Here is a 26,942-nt window from a genome sequence, read left to right on the forward strand (position 1 = left end):
TTATTAAAATTATTTTTAAAGCTTTTGTTTTCATTAAATTTTCCTTTTGAAATGTTGGAATAGTAGATAGAATAACAATTTTATTGTAGTCAAAATTTTATATTTGAATTTTTAATGACATAGTTTATGTTTTAATCTTGTTGAGTAGTTAATGAGGAAGTAATTTCATGCTAATGCATGAGCATCGTCTTTAAATTGATTAACTTGGAGAAGGAAAAAGTTTAAAATCATTATCGAAAATTTTGAAGTTGATAAATACTTAAGATAACTAATGGGATAATTTTAACTTTTGAATGGGAAATTAGAGTTTATCAAAAAACTATCAAAAGGACAGTTTGTATCAACCAATAAATAGGTTGCTTGTATCACATTTTTTGAGTGTTTTATTGAGTAATTGTTTTGTTATTCTCTTGTTAAGTTTTATTGGAGAGACTTGGATTGAAAATGAGATATTTTAAGAAGAGTGATTAAGATTGGTGAAACGTAACTGCGTTAATAAATATTATATGTTATTTTTCCTTACTTTACTCATTGATTTACTTTTCTTTTCGATTTTGTTCCAACCTTTATTCTAATAGAAATTAAAATGAAAGTTATTTGTTTCAAACATCAAATTTGAAAAGAAGTGCAAATAGATTTTTTTTTTTAATTTTGGTAGATTTTTTTTATCCATGGTTTTCACTTCCAATATTAAATATGCACATGATTTTCTTACAGGGAAATTGAGTTAGGGAGGTGGGTTAGAGGAATGTATATTTTTCAGGTTTCATCATTTTGTGTTCTTTATTGCCTTAGAGATTACAGGCACCCAATTGCAATTTGCAAATATTTTTCATGATTAGTAACAATGAAGGAGACTGTAGGAAGAGAGTGGATTACAATAACACAAGTAAATATCAAAATTATTCATTAATTTTGTTTAAATATGTAATATTATATATGACTTTTTATTTTGTATAAATATATAATTTTGATTTAATTTTTATAAATTATTAATTCGTTTTTAATGTGACATTATTTTATGTTTACTTAATGCACACACAAATAATTATAATTATCTAACATGAAAATAAATAAATTAAAATTAAAGTTTTATTTATATAATTGAATTAAAATCACACAATTACACTGAATCAAAATTTATATATTAAATTATAAATTAAATCAAAATTTATATATAAGTTTTTGAGATATTAAAAGAAAGGTATCACCATTTACCTGGAAAACTGCAGGTGGTCCACCAAAAATTTTCAAAAACATAATCACTATTTTGTCTGCAAGAATCTTTGCAGGGTTTTTGTTCCCTTTCTTCTCCGAAATGGGCCTCGCCGTAATACCACAACACCACTGCTCTATTTTTGGACTCGCATGTTCTTTTTTTTTTCTTGTTCATTGAGACATGTACGAATTGATTTCAAATCTCACACACATTTAGCCACTATCTTCTACATTCCTGGTTCCTGATATGGTGAAAATGGGGTTTGATTCTTGCTAGCCATTTCTCAAATCTCTCAATTAAGCTTAAAAAATATATTAATTTCTTTATCATTAACCCTACAAATTTTTCAAACTTTTGATTTCATGCACATACTACAATTTTTTTTTTGTCGAAAAGGGAATTATATTCATAAATTATTAAGAGAGTCAAGCTCCATACATAAAACAACCATGCTTATTAGCAAGTGAAAAGTCTTCAAGTAACTATGGGGAATATTACAAACAGTACAGAAAGCAGAAGACAAAACACCGTCCAATGGAGAGTTACTTTGCAAGTTATTCCTTAAATGAGCAACAACATTGGCGTATTAGTTTCCTTCTAAAAAAACATGCAACAGAGGTCTATTGGTTAAAGATCATCGGAGCATCCTGCACTCATCAACTAAAGGGGAGAGAATCAAATTAGTAGTAGTATTATTAGCCATTAGAAAACTAACGGCGGTGACATCAACTTCAATCTCTAGGTCATTGATATTAAGTGATCTTGTTAGTTGGAGCCCATCAATACCCACAGTTCAGCTTAGACGCTACTAACGTAAGGGATATGTCTATAGGAGTCAACCACTCAATTCCCTAGGTGGTCCTGAATGAGAGCATCGACTCCCACCTATCCCAGGTTACCAAGAGACAATCTGCCAATATTAAGCTTAAACAAGTCACTACCAAGAGGTTTCCAAGAAACTCGAGTGAAGGAAGGGAGAAGAAATTCGTCGTACCAACGATGAAGAGGTAACAAATTCACCCGTTGCAGATAAGACTCTTGTAATAGCCCGCCCGGCGAAGTCTCCATATTTGGTTACTATTTGGCGTATAGATAGTAAATTAAAGATAGATTTGAGTAAGTAAAGTATTTCTTCTAACTAAGTATAGAATTCTGTGTAATAGGCCATTTGAAGAAATCCTAGTTTGGCAAGCTCTAAGGTTTGACGGACTCTTTTGTTAAGTATCCGCCCAACCCTGATGCTTTGAGCGAACTAGTTAAGTTCAAAGTTGTTTAGATTTATTTATTACTTTTGTATGTTGGTTTAGTTAGGCAAGTTAAGGTCTAGTTAAAACAGAACTAGACTACTGTAGATGATAATACTTAAATTTTGTTAAGTGCACTTAATCACGTGAATCAAGAGAGTTAGTGGAATTATTTGATTTTTCCACTAATCCTTGTCTCTGTGCTTAAGTATATAAGGATAGAAGTGGTCTTTCTGAACACCTTTTACATCGTCTTCTTCTATTTTTTTTATTTCCTCTAAAAGCCTTTTAAAAACTTAAGTTTAGAGAACTTTTTCGAAGTGAAGGTCCATAGTATCTAGCTAACATATATGTTAGTACCAGCTCGCTGGTAATTACTGATGAACCCTTAAGTTATCATTGAATTCATTTACGTTTTTTTTACTGCATGCATAGATGTTAGAATGGTGTGTGAGGAAGGAAACTTCCTGATTCTAGATTAAGTGTTGTTGATTCTTACATACATGTTTAGATTTGATAGATTAATTATCTGATATGTATAAATATCTTTATTTTAACTCAAGAAACTAACGAGGGTCCAAGTGATAAAGGCAAAAGACTTGCTTTATAGATTGTGCTAGAATCATGTGTAAGTCCCTTTGAAAGATTCAATTGTATTGTAAGTAAAGATATATATAATGTCTCTTTGGAACTCACTAATTTCATATGAACTTACTCCACTTAGCTTTTCCTTCTCAGGCTTACTGACTGAAGGAAGACTTGGCTAGAAGGACTACGCTAGAGTGTTGCTACTATTGTGAGTCGACTATTTTGTTATATATCATGCATGACTCTTGGGGTGGCGTATAAATGTATTTTGGAAATGAACTGTATAAAGAATTTTTATTTTGACAAAAATCTATTTTTAAAATATTTCTATTAAGTATCAATGTCTGGATTTGAATTATTGCATTATGTTTAATAAAGTTATTATATTTGAACTTATACGCCAAATGGCTTGAACGTTATTTTAAATTGTTAATGATTTCATTCAAACTTTAGTAAAACCACAATTATAATATGTTTATATGTATAACTTTGTAATAATTTTATAAAGCTTCCGACAAATTGTTTTGCGATAAGTTAGTTCGATTTTGAGTAGTGACACATCAAACTCGGATCCTATCATAATGTCGGGTACGACGTATTACAACTCTACTTACAAATGATTCATAAGGACAATGACTTCCAAAGATAACAACATTTCTATGCAACCAAATTTCCCAAAGAACAAAGGCAAACACTGCATACCAAGGAAGGCTAAGGTACGATGTCACTTATTAGAAGATAAGTTAGTAATAATCTAGTCTATCCAAGTGACTGAGGATGCGATCTATAATGAACCTTGATATACAAAGAGTTCTAGATATCATGAGAGATAGAAAAATATCTAAAGAGATGATAGATCACTTCTGGAGTTGTGGTACACCATGAACAATGATCATCCAAAACAAGGTGCCTATTTTTTAGAAAGTCCTCATAGGAATAGTGTAATGACCGCATTTCCCTAACATTTGATCTTGAGAGTAAGTTTGGATTTCCAAATGAGATTCCAAAGGTTAGCATTAGGTTCAGGAATTTTAGCATCTAAACTAGCTGCAATAGTATAAATGTTGGCCAGAGTAAACCTACTATCGCTAGTACACCCCCAACATAAAGTGTCTGAGATATTGGGAATATTGGGGATGAGAGTGCTCAAAAACATGTCAATCAAATCTTGAGATAACCTTAAAGAAAAACATAATGGCCCTTGACCTTCCCACCTATCTCGCACTTGTTTAAATGTCATAATCCCTTCTTGCCTTAACAACGATCTCTAAACAATTTCTCTCAAGGCACCTAATCCAAACCAATCATCCATCTAGAAATTAACAAAATTTCCATATTTAATCACCCATCTAAAACTAGAAGCTAGAAGAGGACTGATACTACAAAGGGATTTCCAAGTCAGGGTAACATTAGCAACCGACAGAGGATTTCTAGGATCTTGAACATATTTAGCAATAAGAAGCTTAGCCCAAAAACTGTCTTTCTCTTGAATAAATTTCCACCCAGCTTCATAATGAGAGCTTGGTTTTTATGTTTTGCAATGGGTATGCTCAGTCCACCAAGAGCTTTTAGACGAGAACTCTCATCCTAACTTACTAGATGGAGTTTCTTAGAGCCTTCCTTACTTTCATACAAAAAATCTCAATTAAGTATATCTCAAGGAGATTCAAAATACTAACAAGGAGCAATATGTGCTGCATAAAATAGTAGGTATGAAAGCCATAGTAGATTCTAGGAGGACCAGTCTACAGGCATGATATAGAAGATTGGCTTTCTAAGCTTTATGTTTACTACAAATCTTGTCCACAATAAATTCAAAATCCTTTCGAAAAGAATGCCCCGATAGGATTGGGAGCCCCAAATATCTCCCAATGTCCTAGGTTTCCTGAATCCCTAAGAAATAAACAATTCGAGCTTTAAAACTAGGTAGGAAATTAGGAGAGAATATGATCCTAGACTTCTAAAAATTGATACATTAGCCAAATTCCCTCATAAAAAGACTAAGGGTGCGTCCAATGGTTTCCATTGTTGCAGAATATGTTTTTTTCCAAAGAGAATGACATCATCAACAACATAAATGAGAGAAACTCGAGCCACTACTTGAAGCCTAAGTCGATATCCATTCATTATGATCAACTATATGGAGGATCTGGAGATTTAAGATTTTCATACACAAAATAAATAAATAAAGATATAGAGGGTCTCCCCGTCCTATTCCACAAGATGGGCAAAAGGGTTTCAACTTTGAGCCATTCAATACAACTATGGAGGAAGTAGAGGAAACACAGCTCATGATAAGACTAATCCAGGAAAGCGAAAACACAAAGAAATGAAGGACTTTTGTAATAAAACTTTATTCTAGTTTATCATACTCTCTTCTTCTTTCAATTCAATTTCTTAAGAGAATGCATGATTTCTTGGACATTAATAGCATTATCCGAGGAATGCCTCCCAAGAACAAAGCTACCCTGAAACAGAGAGATAATCTTGCGTAAGATAGGTCTTAGCTTCATAACTAAAACTTTGGTGACGATATTATAAACCGTGTTGCACAGACTTATTGGTCGAAACTGTAAAATAGATGTAGCTTTCCTGGATTTAGGGATAAGATAAATCAGAGTATCATTTAGCTGGGGGAAACAAATGATATAGAGAAAATTTTAAAAATTGTCCGAATTGCTTTTTGCTTCATTTCGAGCCAACATTGCTGAAACTAATATAGAATAAGAAATGTAACACCCTATACCTGATTTAGTCGCCTGACTCGAGCTATAAGGTATTACGATAATAATGTATGAACATTTATCATAAATTTCAATCAAATTCAACTAAACAAATTATAATTAATCATTTTCATGTTTTTCAAACAATTCTAGACCTAATTTGAGCTTACAGAACATTTAAAACAAACTGAGATCAATTCTGGATCAAATTGAAATTTTTACAAAATTTTGAATAAAATGTACAAATAGGGGTCACAAGACCGTGTGGCCAGGTTGTGTGGCATAGGGACATGGCGTGTGGCTGAACCATGTACAGTTCAAAAATAGGGTCACACGGTCGTGTCGTAGATAGTGTGCCAACCCATGTGTGATTCAAAATAATGTCACACAGCAATGTCACATGCTGTGTGCCAAACCGTGTGTGATTTGAAATAAGGTCACACAGTTGTGTCTCTAGGCCGTGTAACAACTTGAGATCGTGTGGGACATACCTGCACCAAAATTAAATAGGCCACATGGTCGTGTGGACTGACTGTGTGTGGCACACGACCGTGTGTCAGCCCGTGTCTCAGGTCGTGTGCACCTAAAATGATTTCTAAAACAAGCCAAACCATTACTCAATTCTTAGGTGCTAATCCGAACCAATATTAATCATTTTTATACCTTCAAAACACATTCAAACAAACTTAAAACATACCAAAATCAGTCAACCTATGTGCCTAACCAATATGTCTTCATTGGCACCACAAATCAAATTTTAAACTAAGTTCACATTCAAAATCACAAGTTTCTACTTACATTCATATCAAACATATCATTACATCCTTCAAGCTAATATCTTATAAAGACAATTCCAACCACAACATTATATTAACAAGTCTATATAACCATGAAATCTCGGAAACACCTTTATAAACATATAACTCCTACTACATGACAAGTTCCACACCACAATTGAATTTTCATACCAAACTATAAAAAAGTATATTATCAACTAGAAGAATACATTTATTACACGAGTATAGAACATGCCATTTTGTAGTAAGTACTTAAAACATATACAAGATTCTCTTATTACATGCCAAATATCCCAAAAGAAAATATTTTTAAAATCTACTGAAAGATACCTGAATAGTGTGATCTTCGAGTTGATTCGATCGCTTGATTCCATAAAAACAATTTCTACAATGAAATAGGAAAATGACACAAGTACGCTTCAATAGAGCTTAGTAAGTTCACAAGTCGAAACGATAAAACTTACCGTATAAACATATCATATCATTTTACAACATTGTTAATAAACATTAATCCTGTCAACCATAATCATTCAACAGGTAAGCATTATACACAAGTTACATAATCTATTCAACTATACAAAATCATTCAATTACCAAGTCACAATCTAATGTCGGAAGTCATGTACACATTCATATAATTCATTAACAAGATATTTAACCATTTTAAATTTGTCAGATGAACAATATAAACATGCGGTTATCCACCTAAGACACTCTATGCTCAATCGAGCCAATCCAACCAAGAACATGTCTAGGCACCAAGTGCCTAGCCCGTAGGCTAACATCCCTCCATAAACACGTCTGGGCACCAAGTTCCAAACCCGTAGGCTTTACATCTGCCCCCAAAAACATGCTAGAAGAACTGTAATATACCTCAGTAATCCGTAATAAATGCTGGACTTCGGTTTATTCAATGTATAATAACATGTCAAGAATCATCATCTCATCACAATTCAATCCCGAACAACACACAAATTAACCTATTAGCATGCCAATTATATCCTATCCTTTGTTTTATCCATGCTTGATATACAAGATTGTATAACACTTAAAAATTCAATCACTTTCTCACCTCGTTTCAAATTATAACAACTTAATTATATATACACATTCTCAACAATCCATAATTCACAATTCAAGATAATATTAAAAATTATACTAAATTAAACCATATGAACTTACTAGGGCTAAACTGTAGAGATAGTAAAAATTCAGGGGCTAATCAACAACTTTCCCTTTTCTATGATTATCTACTGGTTCTTGATCTATAAAGTATTTTATTTCAATTTAGCTTCAACTTCATGTAATATACAATTTAGTGCATATGTCTTCCTATTTACAATTTTTCAAAATTGTCCCAAACTTTTACACCTTAATCAATTTTGTCCCTATGACCAAAACAAGATTATTTTCACAATTAAACTTTATACCCATTAAACCAAATTTATAACTACCCTAAATTAATCCTCACATGATAAAATTCCATAAGAACACATGTTATATTTATTTTATTTTCAATTAAATCCCTAAACTTAAAAATATTACAAAATTACGTTACAAAATAATCCTATCTTAACATCAAGCTTTAGACTCAAGCATAAACATCAAGAAAGCTTCAAGAACAATCATGGTAAGTTTTTAAAATTTTAACAGCTTCACAAAATAGCCTAGTTCAAGAATCCATTTTCTTTTTATAAGGGCTAAAATAATTTATTTTGGCTTTTTGACCCCATATTGTAGGATAGATCTCGAAAGATATGAAAGATCTCCCTCCAAGCTGTACATACGACTTTCATCGAATACGGTTTTCCATAGAATTCCATATGTATCTATGAGATTAAGTATGGAATTCTGCTTACTCATTTTAAATTGAGTATCTGTTTACCTCTATTTCCTCCTGTATTTTACATATCCATACGATTGAGTCCTTGGGTTTCCGAAATAGTGTAAAAAGAAGTGCTTCAAATCATTACTATTTAACCCGAACCTGTTCTAAAAAAGTCGAGGCATTTCGAATTGTTTGTTGACACGGACAAAGTCAGGGAAAACCTCTGAAATTATTTCAATATTGGACCTTGGACATATAATAGTTCCGAATCGAATCTCTTTAGAAAGAAGATCTTTGTCTCATGGTAGCCTGCTCCAGTCCCCTTACGAAACTTTCGTTATTGAGTTAGCCATACACTTCACATGTTTCTAGCGATTCACATGGCATCATCAAATGATAAAGTCTTGGATAAGAATCTACAACACACTAGAACGCCCTTGTTGACGATCTTTTACTCCGACAGCATCTAGGGTTCCTCGAATAATATGATATCTCACACTGGGTAAATCCTTAACCCTTCCCCCTCTTACTAAGACTACAGAATGTTCTTTTGAATTATGGCCAATACCAGGTATATAAGCAGTGATTTCAAACCCAGAGGTTAATCGTACTCTAGCAATTTTACGTAAGGCAGAGTTCGATTTTTTGGGGGTGATAATGGAAAAGTTGACAGATAACTCACCCTTACTGCCACTCTACAAAACCGTACATGAGATTTCCACCTCATACGACTCCTCGTTCAATTATTTCGAAGTCATTGGGTCCTTTTCCTCGTTTGAGAATCTCCTCCCTTCTTCCACTCTGTCCCGAAGAGTAACTAGGACAAATTCAGTCACGTTTTCATGTTCCAATTGAACACTTTCCATTTTTTATTATTCTCAAAGAGAAGATTTTTTTTACCAAACATCTGCGGATCCAATCACACGATCTTATAATAAGAACAAGAGATCTTTCTCGATCAATCCCTTTGCCCCTCATTCTTCGAGAATCAGAAAGATCCTTTTCAAGTTTGAATTTGTTTATTTGGAATCTGGGTTCTTCTACTTCATTTTTATTTACTTATTTATTATTTTGATTATTTTTCCCTTATTTTTTATTTCTTCTTTTATTTTATTCCCTTCCATCATTCCCTAAGTCTCATAGGTTTGATCCTATAGAATCTGACCCATTTTCTCATTGAGCGAGGGGTACGAAATAAATCAAATTGATTTTTCGATCAAAAGCACTATGTGAAATCCTCGGTTTTTCCTCTTTCTCTATCCCTATCCCATAGGTACAACATTTGAATCAATAGAGAACCTTTTCCTCCTATATGAATCAATATTATTACATTCCAATTCCTTATTGATACCCCCAAAGAAATCCCGAATTGGATCTCAAATTGATGGGTTAATGTGAGCTTATCCATACGGTTATGCACTCTTCAAATAGGAATCCATTTTCTGAAAGATCCTGGCTGTCGTGCTTTGGTGAGTCTCCGAGATCCTTTCGACGACCTATGTTGTGTTGAAGGGATATCTATATGATTCGATCGATTGCGTAAAGCCCACGATAGCAACGGAACCGGGGAAAGTATACAGAAAAGAAAGTTCTTTTCTTTCTATTATATTAGTATTTTCTATTCTATTAGTATTAGATTAGTATTAGTTAGATTAGATTAGTATTAGTTAGTGATCCCGGCTCAGTGAGTCATTTCTTCCGTGATTAACTGTTGGCGCCAGTCCTAGTCCTACATTCCATTTCGTCTCTGTGGACCGAGGAGAAAAGGGGCTCAACGGAAAGAGGATTGTACCATGAGAGAAGCAAGGAGGTCAACCTCTTTCAAATATACAACATGGATTTCGGCAATGCAATGGAGTTGGGCTTTCATGCAGATCCGAATGAATCATCTTTTCAACGGAGGTAAATCCTTGCCCGCTAAGCAAGAGGATAGAAAGTTACAAATTTTGTTTCGGTAGGACATGTATTTCTATTACTGTGAAATTCATAAATGAAGTAATTAATCGTGGGGTTACCATTATCCTGTTTGTAGTGACAAATCTTGTATGTGTTCCTAAGAAAAAAAAAAGAAATTTTTCAAAATTTTGGGGTCTTAAAGGGTCGTGGAAACACATAAGAACTCTTGAATGGAACTGAAAAAGAGATGTAACTCCAGTTCCTTCGGAAATGGTAAGATCTTTGGCGCAAGAAGAAGGGGTCGATCCGTATCATCTTGACTTGGTTCTGTTTTCTCTATTTTTTAAGAATATCGATTCTCCTACTCGTATCGAATAGAACATGCTGAGGCAAACCTTCTTCATGTAAAACCTGCTTGATTTAGATCGGAAGAATCGTACGGTTTTATGATACTAAATTAAGCTACAACTATTTCAAAAACATAAGATTTACAAGAAACAATTAAGAAAATCACTTATATGCATCAATTCAAGCATGGCCAAATGTTGACCTTAACCAAGGTTTATTTTTCCTTTCAAATTTTCGGTAGAACAAAACAAAGGAAGATCACACGCATTTTTTTTGTTTATTTCTTATTTACATATTTACAATTTTACCCTTTTAGTATAACATCAAATTTAACTAATTACAACCTTAATCGCCTATTCATAATAATAATGGTTTTATTGCCTCATAAATCCTTCCATTTATGTTAGTTAATTCATTTAAACAATAAAGTTCAATAGAAAGTAGGTTTTACGTCTTTTACGATTTAATCTTTTTTTCTTAATTACTAACCAAGCATTAAAATTACTGGACCAAAATTTAATATGACACTCAAATAACCTGGTACATATTAAATAAATAATATTTATTTACTTACTCATCGAAATTGTGGCCCTGAGACCACTTTTTTTGATACCTCTAAAAATCGGGTTGTTTCAAGAAGTGATTTCAATAAATATCAAATCAATGCCACATGTATTGTAACACCACTAACCCATCTCCTTCACCGAATTAAGATATAGGATGCTTCAACGATTAACAAGTCCAATAATAAATCAAAACAATTCAGTGTTCAATTTAATCATCATAAATCAATAGCCAAATATTATTCATAGCATATATGCAAAAATGGAACTTAAATCGAGCCTCTGGAACCAAAAAATCAATTTAGAAACAAGTAAAAACCAATCTAAAACAAAACAAAAAAATGTGGAAAATACTGTAAACAGGGGTCACACGACCTTGCAACTCCTTGAGGCCATGTGGGTAATCCTGTATCAAAAATCAAATAGGCCACATAGTCGTGTGGGAGACCATGTCACGGGTCGAGTGCACCTAAAAGAGTCATCAAACCAAGCCATTTCACCTATAAAATATTAAGTCCTAAGCCATACCATTTCCAACCATTTTTACCTACTCAAAACACATTTAAACATACCAAAAACATTCAACCTAAGTTCCTAACTAATATGCCCTCATTGGCACCATGATTCAAACGTTTAAACATATACCGTCCAAATACAACTACTTAGCATTTCATACTCAATCAACCATCACTTAAACTTTATCTGAACATGACCAAATCATCACTCCAAATTCTTCAACCAACCACATCATAAGGTACCTTCTAAAGCAACCAAGTACATGTTCAATATAAATAAGTTCATAAATTCATAGGCATTAAAAACAGCCATTTAACTAACAAACTTATACATTGATTGACATATCAAATGGCACAAAACATAATCGATGATAATAAACTCACATGTACCAAAATTTCCTATCTACATGCCACTTATAACCGGTCAAAATAAACAAATAGTTACCGAAAGACTTCATGAATAGTTGGATCTCCAAAAGCAATCTAATTAACAGCTCGTATCCGACGATCTACAAAGAAGAAAAACCAAATAGAGTAAACTTACATAAAGCTTAATAAGTTCGCTTACATAAAGCTTAATAAGTTTGTAATAAACTTAAATTTTAACTTACCATAAAGGATGCAATTTAAACATTTTACAAGATAATTCAATATCTTGGTCATGAGTTCATTAATTACCTATACACATCACAAGTCTACAAGGTTAATGCAAGCAATCATTTTAAATGTCCCTTTTCACATATTTATATTCATATAAATATATTGTATAAACACTTCATAAAACCATTTCATATTACCATTTCTGTTTACTCATTTTTCACCCGATGAACCATAATGAAATAGCGTTGGATACGCACGAACAATGCTCACACAAGCTGTGACGGTAAACGCTCACACGAGCTGTGGAGAATCCGCAACAAGTGCAGGACTTTAGCCATCGATAGGACATCCAAGATCAGCACCCAAAATGGTAATTACCCTAATGGCATGTAATTTGTATCCTAAGCATTCACAAGGTTCATACGGGTCGCATTTCATATCCATTTCATTTAACTTTCTTCACATTATACCATTACGAGCACACATCCATCTAGATCAAACATAACATCAATTTAGCTAATAATGCAATTTAGTTTAATTTACTAATTGTCATATATCAATCAATTTAATTCATTCATAACATAAATAATAATTAACATGTCATATAATTATTTAAGCATTTCTTTGTCACATGAATTCAACAATATACTTTCTCCATTTTCAATCATGACCCCTCAATTATAATTTCATTTCAATTTGATCTATTTCCACAACTTAATATTTACTATGCAAGAAAATCTAAATACAACATGCTTAGATATTTAATAATTAAAAAAACAATTAACTTAATTCATTTATTATACGAACTTACCAAAATCGATTCTGCGGCAAAAATGACTCCAAAGTCTAATCAACAATTTTGCCTTGTTCGCGTTTGTCTATTGATTGATTCGTTTCTTAATCTATATAATAATTTTAATTCAATTAATCATTTAAAACAATTTAAACAATTCAACTTATGCATATAAGCCCTTTTATGATCATTTTACACTTTTACCTAAACTTTTACCTTTTATTTAATTTAGTTCTTAACCCCAAAATTTTTAAATTTAAACATAATTAAGCTCAAACCATGCTAGAAAAATTTTCCATAGACCTATACAGCCCATATTTATCACAATTTTACAAAAATTTCATTTAAATTTATTATTTTAATAATTTAGTCCTTAAACATTAAAATCATTAAAAATAACTTTACAAAATAGTCATATTTAGCTATCAAACGTATAAATATACCATCAAACTTCAAAAACAACTCAAACTCAACAATGACATAATTCAAAACATTTAAAATTTTTACGAATTAATTCCTGGGTTAGCCAGATTAAATTATAACAATATCAAAAACATAAAAATCATGAAAAACGGGTGAGAAAATGACTTACATGCATCAAATTCAACCATAAACGAAGATTGGTTCTTTGTTAATGGGGGAAACGACTTTGGAAGAAAATTGAGGAAGATAACCATGTTCTTTTTCCTTCTTTTAATTACTTAACTTATAATTATTATAAATTAAACATATTTTAATACATAAAAATATAATTCCATCTACTAACCGGCCATTAATATCATTCAAGGTCTAATGGCATTATAAAACCCTCAATTCATGTTTTTATAACCATTTAATGCCTATAAATTAATTGCGATTAACTTTTATAACTTTTATAATTTAGTCATTTTCCTTTGATTAACTATCTAAAAGTTAAAATTTTTGGACCAAACTTCAATACACCTATATATTCACTCCGTAAATATTTAATATAAATATTTATGAGCGAGCTCGATTTACAAAAACGAGGTCCCGGTACTTCATTTTCTGAAACCACTTATACTTAAACGTTTCATTTAATTAGCAAAAATTATTATATCAAAAGTCAATATAATACTATATTCGACTCGAAAGTATTAAATAATAATATTTACAGACTCACTTGTCAAATTTTTAATCTCGAAGCTATTATTTTTTACACCACTAAAAAACGAATTGTTACATGTATATATATATTATGGCTAGAATATACTCTAGACTCTAGAGTGTAAATAATAAAAGGGCATTGGCATGACATGGGGAATTGCAATTGAAGGGCCAAAAGGGACCGCATGCAATGGAATTGAATGGCCTTCCATTAATCAAGAAAACAACCGTATATAAGTTTCTATTTAATAATGAATTATGTGATGTTACTTGTTAATATTTATTCTTCAGTATTTGTTTTTAAGGGACTTATAACAAGGTGTGAGTGTACAGCTCACTATCAATAATGGGTCGAGTTGAATTAAGTTTAGGTCAAATTTATGTGTGTCATTAATATATTTTATATTTATCTATTTTCGAATTGATTTGAAATATGTAACTTAAATTATTATTAAAAATTATTTACATTTGTAGATGATTAATATAAGCTTATTTTAGATTGTTCATATTTTTTATAAAGTTTTATATTGTTTTAAATTTAATATGTTTTTATCTTTTACTAATTGTTTTTTAGGAATTTTCCCTTTTGTAATTACCCAAAATAAATAAATTAATATCTATAAAAAAATAAACTAATTTATTACATGAGTAGAAAATGAACTTAGTCAAGTTAATCCTTAAATGTTGGAATCAAAGCTCACCTTGTTTTTAAAATTGACTTAAATTTTTTAATCTTATTTTTTGAGCTTGATATTTTTATATAAATTATTTTAAAATTTAAATAGATTTTTAAACTTGACCAAATAGTCTAATTATTAACAAATCTAATTGTCAACGTATAGGTTTATACACTATTAAAAAGCATATCAAATACAACTCTTAATATACAGAAGAAGAAAATTAAACTTTTTAACCATTTCACTAAACATTTTAACATCTAATATAGGGGTGAGATCAGCTTTGCTTTCCTTTTCTCTTTAGATTAATATAAAACATCAATCTCTTGTATTTTCCGTAAAATTGAATTTTAATTTCTGTACTTTTATTTTTTGGAACTCAGTCCATCTACTCTTCAAAAAATAAAAAAATTTATAACATATCTATATTTATAATTTATAATTGTTCCTCTCAATATACCTGCTTTAATAATGCAATATGATTTATCCATGAATCTAACATGTATGATAATTATGATGTAGCAAAGTCCATAATTTGTATCTAAAAAGGAGATGAACCATTAATGCTAATATGAAATCAAAAAAAGGAGTATCCGATGTCCAACAAAACTAATTTGGTTTCAAGAATGCATAAATGAAGTCAATGCATAAGTTGATGTGCAAGATTCTTGGCGGTGGTAAATTAAAAGGAAAAAGAAAAACCCAAAAGGAAAAGGAAGAAGTATGAATATAATTAATAATGTGATGGAAACTTCGAGGGTTTGTAAGTCTTAAATTTGGTGAAGAATGAGAAAATTTAATTGCAAGTTTGCGTGTGATTTAGTGAGGAAATGAAAATGGATTAATTAAATGAAGAACGCAGGCCAAGGAATCGGGGAAGGTGATTAATTTCCCATTATTTTGACCATTTTCATCTTAGGAGACTGTGACCCCCACCTTCTATATATATAGCTTCTCCATATCCGCATAATAAAAATATGCCAATTTATTAAACACATTAAATTAATATTTGGTTTTTTTTTTCTAACTACAAGAGTTAGGTGATATGATAAAACTCGTGATCAATATTTACCCCCTTAATGAGCCTATAAAAGGCGGATGATTAGTTACTTGACTCGCTTCGGTAAATACTTTGAGAAATAAAAGAAAATGTGTTTATATAATGAAATTTTAGTTTAGTTGATATTTATGAAATTAATAAATAATTAAAATTTTATTTATTTTAAATAATAATTATATTTTTCATGTAATATTTGTTTTTATTACTTTTGTAATAAAATAGTATATCTAAATTATTATATAAAAATAACTTTTATAGATGTACTATTATGTGATAAATACTTTTTTTCGTAACTATCTACAACTTGTTTATGAAAAAATTATTTTATGGACCATTTTCATCACATCATCCATGGTTCTATCCAATTAAAAGAGGACACATCATATTTGATTTGGAAGTTTAGTCCAAATGTACATATGATGTGGAAAAGAAAGATGATGTGTCCTCTTTTAATTAGATAGAACCATGGATGATGTGGTAAAAATGATCAATAAAATAACTTCTTATTCAATGGAGTGCTTTATTATGAAAAATGCCTTGTGTCCTTTATTATTTTATAAAAATATTCTTATTACCTTCAAAATTATGAAATTAAACAAATTGGTCCATCTTAAAAAATCGAAACAATTTAGTCTCTATTAATTTTAAAAGTGGGCAACCTAAGTACAATTAATCACAATGTTAATGTCTTTCATCAATTGTACATAATTTTAATTGGTATAACATTAAATTTAGCCCTTAATGTTTACATCTTTTCTTAATTTGGTCTTGATTCTAAAAAGTTCAACAAATTTAGCCTCAACATTTACACCAATGTTGCAGGTTAATTTATTAAATCGAAAACATAAAGAAAGAATGTCTAAATTTTGAGAGTTAATTGTATTACCATACCAATTAAAATTGTGTACAATTGATGAAAAAGATGTCTAGATAAAAAAATTAAATTAAATTAATTTTATTTTTATTTACAACGAAACAGTCCTCGATCACTGTTTAATTGGAATTCTCAACACAAAAGTATAATTTTGTTTCAGCAATTCCTAAATCAACTTGCATATATATAGAAATTTGCTTATACATAAAATTAAGTAATTAACCTAGAATAGAGGGATAGGACCATTTTGTGTAGACATAAGAACTATATGCATAAATAATTTCTGATAATATATTTTGAAAAGTAAAATAATAAAATAATTTCTCCTAAAGTAAAAAAAGAAAGAAAGAAAGAGAGATAATTAAGCATGTTTTTTTTATAATAATTAAATTTAAAATATATTCCATGTGAGTTTTATTATTAATAAAAATTATCTTTTTTCAAAGTTGGATACCGCCCTCCCAACAATCATGTATGCGTTTACTTGAATTATTTGTATGTAATATTTCCATTTAAAGTGGTACGTAAAATAAATTGATAAAATTTCACATTAAAATTCTGTAATTGACCGACGGACCTGTAGCTGCCACATGGTCATGACCCACATATTGGGTTTTAGGTAATTTGGCTTATCAATTGACCTTTGTGTTCTTAATCCTCCATGCCAATTGAATTACATGTACCTTCGTTTTTTGTTTTTTTTTTAAGAAAAGTCATTATGTTGTATGTAAGACGGGTCTCAGTTACGTGTATTGAATTGAATAGGGCTGGCTCTTGCAATATGTTTGCAATTTCTGTATATATAATTTTCTGTACCTATGTATGTTGGGGGAAGATAGATTCCTCCGATTGAGTTGTTTGAGATGCTTTAAAAAGTTATTATTATTCTCAGGTAAGTAGGAGAGGATTTGACTCTTAACTCCGTTGAGAGTCGGAGTCAAAGGTGAGGTTCACCGTTTTCTATCGAGCACGAGATATACATGTCAACTCGATAGGTAGCTTGTGTGTGATGCATAGCTTGATCTAACGAGACACTTCCGCTCCATCAATCTCACCTCAAACTCAAGCTCTCGATGGAGTCTAGAGATAAAATTTTAACTCAACTCAAAGACAATACAAATGTATTAAAAGGTCCATCAACTCGATTTCTTTAAAAAAAAGAAATCAACTTCCCCTCATCACAAATAAAATAAATTTAAATAATGAGTATTGGAAAGTTAATAGAAATAGTAATTAAAATATTTAAATTAAGTTAAAATATTTCAGTTTTTGTATTTGTCTGGATTTGTTACATTGAGATCCATGGGCTACCCATGAAATCTCTTCCTTTTTCTCTCAATCTCAGAGTTACGGCTTTATAAGCCAAACCCCATCTCTCACTTTTTTCAGTTTTCTCTTACAAAGAGATTTCAACTTTCCCTCTCCTAATAATTTCCTCAAAAGAATATGGAGGAAAAAAAAAAGCTTTCAGAGAAAAAAGCAATACACAACCTTCCACACGGTATGAAATTTCAAACAAAAAAGAAGCTTTGTTTTTATATGTAAAGAATGTCAAAGCTCTCATCTTTTTCCTTCTTTTTCTTTTCTCTGGGGTATCATCATTTCTTCTCATGTTCATAAAGGCCTGTGTAACATATTCTTTTGCACTTTCAGCTGCTTCAATTCAAACACCTCATGATTGAAATAAATAAAAATTAAAAATTAAAAAAAAAACTTTTTTTTCCATTTTAAATGAAACCACTCTCAGAGCTCTTTCATCTTATATTGTTGCTACAAGACGAAGTTAAATATGCAGAATTCATATTCTGTTTTTTTATATGCATATATACATGCAGATCAACCAGCACTGATGGATGGGATTATGATGATGAAGGTCAAGCAAGTACTGCTGAAGAATGAATTCCAATTCGGTGCAGCTGCCACCTCCATTGCCACTTGTTCATCTTAATTTGGTGCTATCCTACCTGAGCTTCTTTTTGTATTTTAATTTCTTAGTATTTTTTTTCTTTTTTTAAATATAAAATATTCATCTTCTTGACCTTGTAAGACCTTTTCTTGACCTTGTAAGACCCAGTCCAGTATTTCCAACTCTTCTTCTCCTTCCTTGTCTATCCCTCCTGAGCTGTTTGTAACTTTGAAATGGTCAAATCATATGCCAATTCCTTTTCTAGGTTTTTCTGAATATTCTTTTTGCATATCTTTGGGAATGAAATGGTGAAAATCTTTTAATGTCTTCGTTTTGTATAAGCATAATATTATGTTTAGGGGTATGTTTTTATATTTTGGACAGGATATAAAGCCATCAATATCAATTGTTATTATGTGGGTGTGTGTGTGGCAGAAAATATGCTTTTGCAGGCACCAGTTTCGTTGTTTTATTTGTCGTTGGTCTAAGCTGCGCGAGAACAAAAACTAAATATTCTCTTCAGATCTGTGGCTGGTTCTGTAAGAGCTTCTCCTCGTGACTTTCTCTAATGCCTTTTTCTTTTTTCTACCATAACATCCTTAACATATATCCACTGTATTATTGGCGTTTTCTTTTTCCATATTTTTCAACGATAAAACTTCTTCTTTTTTTTTTAAAAAAAAAACCCCCGAGTTATTTAATAAAAGCTGTTACCCTACTGTAGGGATTGGAGGGATTTTTTTTTCACTTTCAGTGACAAAAGGAAGCCAAAAAGGGAAAGAGAAAACAGAGTTAATTTCCTTAATTCGATGACTTTTTGGGAAAGAGAAAACAGAGTTGATTTCCTTAATTTGATGACTATCTTTTTAATTCAGTTTCTTCTTTAATGCAAGACAAGTGGGATTAACGTACTAAATTTGGCAATATAACCCCAAATACACTTTAAAACTTCAGTTGGTAACATTACTCATCACTAATTCAGTACAATAAGCTTATACATATAATTTCAGAAAATCAAACATAAAAAGATCCAATTTTATCCCTTCACCCATAGCTCTTCTTCATGCCATTTCTTCATATGTTGGACTCCAGAGTCCAGAGTAATCCTTATGGGATGGGACCGGAAGCATTTAACCCTCCTTACAAGAAACTTCTCAAAAATGCTTACTTTTGTAGGGATGAAATTGCTACCACTTTAATCATCAACTTGTTGATTTAAGACAGGCTGTTTGATTAATAACTCTTGTCCTGACCAAAGGAAAAAGAAAAGGTGAACTCTTGGGAATGTTTATTTCTATTATAATACATATTTTGTAAAATGGTAATTTTGAAAAATCATAACTAAATGTAATATATAAATCTTAATAAACCCAAAATTCAAAGGAATCCAAAGTGATTTCAACTGTACGCTCATCCATCTAATTCTAAACCACACAAATATGTAAATATATATGTTTGGATGATGAGTCTTTTAACTCTTATAAAAAAACTTTTTTTTTTAGATTTAAAATAATTTGATAGTCACGTTACACCTTGATTAAATTTGAAGTCGAAACAATCTCTTAAATAGAGTATAAAGCTCTTTGAATATTGTTTTCTAAATTCAAAACTTAAAATCTTATTTAAAAGATATTGTATTTCTTGCCATGTATACATTAAAATTGTTGCATTTCGGGTTTCTTTAAACGATGTCAAAAGCGTCAATGAATCCCTAATTCATGCGGATATATTATTGAATTATACTTAAATTATAATTTAAGGAACTCAAAAATCAACACAAAACCTAGATGGTAAGAAGGCAATTCGAGCAAGGATTAGGGTACTTACAAGAAAATATATTATTGAATTATACCTAGCGTTACTACTCTGATTTTTACAACTCAACTTCATATGATTAACTCCCGAGATTCCTAATGCTACACGGGAAAAATGTCAGCATCATAAAATAACTTTATAGAGGCAGTTAGGCTCAAATAATGACTTGGTTTACCCAACCTATCACCTCAAGTAATTTGCAACATATAAGAAAATAAAATAGCATAGCCCTACCTAAAGAGAATATATTGATGCAACATAAATATATATGTCCCCAGCTATGATGTTAATCTAACAGCCATTTTGAAAGGGACATGAAAACATCAAGGCGTATATACAATTACCAAAGATGTAGACTTCACAAACCAACACACACGTATACCTTCCTCGAAATCACACCCAAATTCATTTACGAAAATTATCTCATGCTAGGATGTGACAAATATGTTTAAAATGTAATAAATGTTTTCAAAATTTTAAATATCTAAATAAATGTAATAACTCGTTTATAAAGTTTTTATATCAAATAACTATCTTTTTGTAATACTCTAGTTACAAAGATATTGTACAAAATACTTATATATATTCTTTTATTTTGAACTCCCCACCCACATCCTCAAAGAAAGTTTGTGCTGCTGCTACTATTTTCAAGCTCCAAAAACTACACATTTATTTTTATTTTAATCTAATATACAATACGATGTGTGAACTTTGATCTTAAGTAACTGCATATAAGAAAATTTGAGTTTGATTCAGTTTTACATACTTATATCTTGTTTGGTGATTAATATAATAACATGAGGAAAAAGCTTATTTATTACATATTGCTATAATAGGTAGACATAAAATAAGGAATAGTTAATACAAATTTCAATTTCAATTTTGAAATATGAGTAAAATCTCTTGTAAAATATAAAATCTCCACAAAGTAAGCGAATTTTTTCCCCTCTTTTTGCTAAAATAAGTCATAAGAGTGACTAAATATTATCAATTAAATTAGTTTATTACTAATCCATATACTAAAACATGTATAAAAAAATACTTCTACAAAACATAGTATAAATAAAAACCGATTATTTTCATATTAATAAATAAAAATAAAATGGTGTGAATATTAAAAGTTAAAATTAAAATCAAATTTATATTTATATAATTACACAAAATCTAAATTAGATGAATGATTTCTTATCCGAGTTAGCCCGGAATTGCAATACTTCAATAGTGGGACATTATCATGGCAGCCTCTTTTGCTTTTCATAATGGTGACATTGAAAGCCACCCTTTAAGCAACTGGATTAATAACTTCTTTCCAACACTAGTAATCCGTACATGTTAGATTTAGGGGGGAAAAGAAAAACATTGAGATTTTTTTTACTAAATCATAAAAAAGTAACCATAATTATTAAAGTTCAAATCAAAAAATATAAATTAAATTAACATTGTGTTGTGAAAGATGTCAAAAGGGGCAGTACATAGTTGTTATTATTATGATTGTTAGAATATTTTGAGCAGCGAAAAGGGAGGGTGAAATTTCAAGCACAAAATGATTGTGTCCACAAGTGGGTGCTTTTAACTCTGATTCAGGCTAGGGCTAAGACACTGAGCCACTTATTTACTTGGAAGTGTTATTTTTGGCAGTGAATTAGGAGGAAGAATGTGACAAAATAATAAAATACTAAAAGCTAAAGTTTGAATGTTGAATCCATATTTGAAGGGAGCACCACCCCTCCCTCATCATCATTCTCTCCTACCCTATTTTCAACGCTTCTATGTTTGGTATTCCAAACTTTGGCCCCCATTTCTTTTTCAAGCTTTTTACCATCTTTGTGTTCTTCTAACCTATTATTATTTCCCCATCACCTCATTGGTTTAGTGGTCCAATTTGCGTAAGTTTTAAGTTGATTGATAAAAGTTTAGAGTTTAATCTTTATTTGTCGGTTAAATTTTGCTATAAGTTGTGTAACTTTTTCAATCTGATTTAGATGTTAGAATTAAATTCTAGAGATTATATTGGCCACTGAGATGGCCTAGTAAGCTATCGGAGTTTATAAACAGTTATTTTAAAATATTTGTTTACTTAAGAAGAAAACTTAGCCTATTTTCATAAAAACTCACGAGTTAATAAAACCGATTAAGTTTAACATTTTACTGGTAACGATGACTACTTTTGAAAACTTAGTTAATTTCTAATTTATTTATTACTCAAAATTTATTTGTAATCTAGTAGCAGAAAAGTGATCATATTTTGTATTTTTAATAAAAATCGAAGTTCATGCATAATTAATTAATATTCATATTTCGATGTCTTAAACTCAAATTAAATGTCATGCATGCCGAAAGAAAACAAATTCTAATTCTCATGCATGCCACAGTTAAAAATAAAACAATACAACCCCTTAATAATAAAAATATCAAATAATAATTTCCAAAATATTTTAATAAACAAAACCGAGTCGAGACCCTTCAGATGTCATGTCCGCGTCCTAACCTGGTGGGTTATATGTAGAGATGGAAATAAAAGGGCAATGAGCTATGACGCTCAGCGTGAGTTCCATCACAAGATAATTTAGTGCAAACAACAGATATAATGTATTGATTAATAAGGCGTAAAAATAATCGTCATTGAACAACAATTTAGAGTATCATTATTGCGGATCAATTCAGCACAAGATCTCAGAAATTCTCGATTTTGTATGTACATGCTAATGAATGCAATGGGGTTTCAGTTTAAGAAAAAAAGTGCTACCCAACTCCGCTACATTCCACAGTAAGATTTCCCCAGAACTCCTCTACCTTTACACCATAGTGTGGATAAACCACTAAACGTGCAGATGAACTGCTAGTTCGGTGTAGATAAACCCCTATTCGATGCAGATAAAAGTTACTAATGCGCTGTGTGTTAGACTGAGATAAGAATTCTGTTCATAACAGAATTCCTGTTTACAACAGAATTGTAGATTTAGAATATCTTTGAACTGTTTTAAATTTATTTAGCTGTAGAATATTTTTTTCCAGCTGTAAGTAGTTGTTATCTTCTTCTATTTTTTGAATTATGTACGCATATATATTGTAGAAGAGTTGTACAGAAAAATAAGAGTAAATTTTCCCAGAAATCTTTTTATTTTATTTCATGGTGTCAGAGCCAGGTTCGATTTCCTAGGATTTGAATTATCGGCAACCATCATATATTATATCTTAGTGATGGAAGATGAAAGGAGTAGCAGTGATTGGCGGTCAAACAGACCAGACCGAAACGAGTTTGGCAGATCAATTGACAAGAGTCTTGCAAAATCTGCAGCCACAACAATCATTACAAAGTCATCATACAGTTACGCTAAGCACAAAATTAAATCAATATAATTACTCTCTTTGGGCACGCTTGATGAGAATGGCAATCGGAAGTAGAGGACAGTTAAGGCACATCACTGGAGTTCCAGCACCACCAGAGAAAAGCACCTTGGACTATACTAAATGGGAGCAAACAGACCTGTTAGTATGTTCTTGGATGCTAGATAATATGGAAGCTGAGTTAATTACAGACTATGCAGAGTATCCAACAGCCAAGGATTTATGGGATGGTCTGGCTACAACCTACAGTCAGGGACGGGAAGGAGTTCAATTGTTTGATCTTACGGTTCGAGCAAACACAATGAAACAAGGCACAGATACATTGGAGGTTTATTACAGTAAATTGCAGAGACTATGGCGGGAGATAGAAGTCAGACAACCTAATCCTATGATTTGTGCAGATGACATCACAATGTTTAATAAACTCAGATCGAACCAGAAATTGTATCAATTTCTCGCTGGAATTGGAGAAGAATTTGATTCAGATAAAAGAGATTTGCTGAAAACAGAACCTTTACCTACCTCAGAGGCAGCCTATGCAACAATTCGAAGGGAACGAGATCGTCGAAAAGCTATGACTGGAAATCTATCATCGGCAGTCACCTCAGGAGTTGGAGCTGGCCTACTTTCATCATTGGTGGCCGCTTCGGAAGGAGGAAAATCAGTGACAGAGAAGGTATCCACTGGACAAAGCTATTCCACCAAGCCATGATAGGATGTTGGTAAAGCTTTCTCACGATGTAGTGGAGGTGTAGATCGCTCTAAATTATGGTGCTCTCACTGTGGAAAACATCGACACTCGAAGGAAGAATGCTACCATATAATCGGGTTCCCCGATGGTTAGAAAGCACGTCAGAAGGAACGACAGCCAACAGGGTCAGCAGCTGCAGCAACTAGCCAAGACAACAACGTTGGGACAGGAGAACAAATGGGAGAAAACATAGGAGGTGCAAATCAGGCAGCCGGGATTGAAGAAGGCAGAAATATGTTCTCTAACATAGGTAAAGGGGCTGGAAATTATTTTTCCAACCCCCCACTTATTGATTCCAAAAGTTTGTTACCCTCTCCATGTTTTAAATCCCATGTTGGTGCTGCAAATATATGTGTATCCAGATCACAAAAAAATTCCCAATGGTTGTTTAATTGCGGTGCAACTGATACAATGACCTATGACCAAAGTGATTTGATAAGTAGTACTGTTCCTACGAAAGTATCAATACTGAGTGCTAATGGTGGAGTGTCTCCAGTACATGGAGCGGGAACAATAGAATTATCACCGTCTTTGAAGTTGAAGAATTGTCTCCATGTCCCAAATTTATCTTGCAAACTACTCTCCATAAGTCATGTTACGAAAGAATTGAATTGTATGGTGCTAATGTTTTCTGGTTTTTACCTTTTACAGGATATTCAGTCGGGGAAGGTGATTGGGCGTGGCACTGAAAGAGATGGGTTATACTATGTGGATGATGTGGCTCAACATGGGGCTGCAGTACTAGCTCAAGGAAGTGTTGAAAGACAACGGTGGTTATGGCATCGACGTCTAGGTCATCCGTCAATAGGCTATCTTCAAAATCTTTTTCCTCAGTTATTTTCTAGTGGTAGTTCTTTGTCTTGTGAAACTTGTAAATTTTCAAAGAGTCATAAACAGTCATATAGTCCATCTAATACTAGAGTAGAGTCAGTTTTCTCTCTTGTTCATTCTGATGTATGGGGTCCAGCATCATATTCTGGGTCTTCTATGTCAAACTCTGGTTTTCAGTATTTTGTTTTGTTTATCGATGACTGTTCTCGTGTCACTTGGGTATATTTTTTAAGACACAAATCTGAAGTAGCTTCTAAGTTTATTGAATTTTATAACATGGTACTTACTCAATATAAAACCTCAGTACAAATTCTTCGATCTGATAAAGGGGGTGAATATGTTAATTCTACGCTAAATTTTTTTTTTCTAAGAAGGGAATCATCCATCAAACTTCATGTGCACATACTCCACAACAAAATGGGGTAGCTGAGCGAAAAAACCATTTTATTCTAGAAATGACGCAAGCACTTATGCTTGAATCACATGTTCCTAAATTTTTTTGGCCAGAGGCAGTTGCAACGTCTGTTTACCTTATCAACAGACTTCTTAAAAAAATCTTAAGTCTCCAAACACCCCTCCAAGAGTTAGCAAAACATGTGAGTATTCCCTCCACTCTTGTCCTTCCACCTCGTATTTTTGGTTGTTCTGCATTTGTTCATATTCCCAAAACTGATCGAAATAAGTTTAATCCATGTTCATTAAAATGTGTATTTGTTGGGTATGGGGTTCAAAAAAGGGGTATAGGTGTTATCATCCATCCACTCGTCGTCTCTATACAACGATGGATTGTGATTTTCTTGAAACAGAGTTCTTCTATACCAACCACACCAGCAGTCAGGGGGAGAATCAGACAGAACTGCTGAGTTGTATTTCGCTACCAAATCCAGTTTGGTCAAGCACTATTGAGCCCCAAGTTCACAAAGGACAGAACCCATCTCTAGAGCCTGCTGAGGTGACCCCACTGGATATCCAAGAGGTAAGTACCCCCGACTCTGTTGATACTCCCACTGGTGAAGTTATTCATGTAGAATCTCAGGATAATGCGCCTGAGTCTAATTTGGAAGAGAATAGATATGTGTTGCCTCCCAGGAGTACTCGAGGTATTCCCCCAAAACGATATGAACCAGAGTATAAGCCCAGAAAGTCAATGTATCCAGTGGCAAATGTAGTCAGGGGGAGATTGTCCTCAGTAGCTAATGCATATGCTACAGCAGTCTATTCTGAAGTTCTACCAAGAACTGTGGAGGAAGCATTGAAGAAGGATGAGTGGAGGAATGCTATGGTAGTGGAGATGGATGCATTAATGAAAAATGGAACATGGGATAAGTGTGTGCTTCCATCAGGGAAGAAACCAGTGGGATGTAGATGGGTTTTCACAGTGAAACACAAAGCTGATGGGTCTGTTGAGTGGTACAAAGCGAGATTAGTAGCTAAAGGATAT

At 32.0% G+C, this 26,942-nt stretch overlaps 1 protein-coding gene and 1 long non-coding RNA gene across 2 annotated transcripts; both read left to right on the forward strand.

The window, feature by feature from the left end:
- The first annotated feature begins 18,121 nt into the window (after nucleotides 1-18,121).
- Nucleotides 18,122-19,079, forward strand: LOC107916215 (uncharacterized). Its single transcript, XR_001689423.2, has 2 exons — nucleotides 18,122-18,351; nucleotides 18,686-19,079. It is a non-coding gene; the product is annotated as an uncharacterized lncRNA (long non-coding RNA).
- A 4,700-nt stretch (nucleotides 19,080-23,779) lies between these two features.
- On the forward strand, nucleotides 23,780-25,715 carry LOC121222459 (uncharacterized). The gene is made up of 2 exons (XM_041103275.1): nucleotides 23,780-24,920; nucleotides 25,322-25,715. Exon 1 carries the CDS (start codon nucleotides 23,780-23,782, stop codon nucleotides 24,629-24,631), a length of 852 nt encoding a protein of 283 aa, XP_040959209.1. The 3' UTR covers nucleotides 24,632-24,920; nucleotides 25,322-25,715.
- The last annotated feature ends 1,227 nt before the right edge of the window (nucleotides 25,716-26,942 follow it).

This window comes from Gossypium hirsutum, chromosome D10 (genome assembly GCF_007990345.1).
Source record: "Gossypium hirsutum isolate 1008001.06 chromosome D10, Gossypium_hirsutum_v2.1, whole genome shotgun sequence".
NCBI lineage: Eukaryota > Viridiplantae > Streptophyta > Magnoliopsida > Malvales > Malvaceae > Gossypium > Gossypium hirsutum.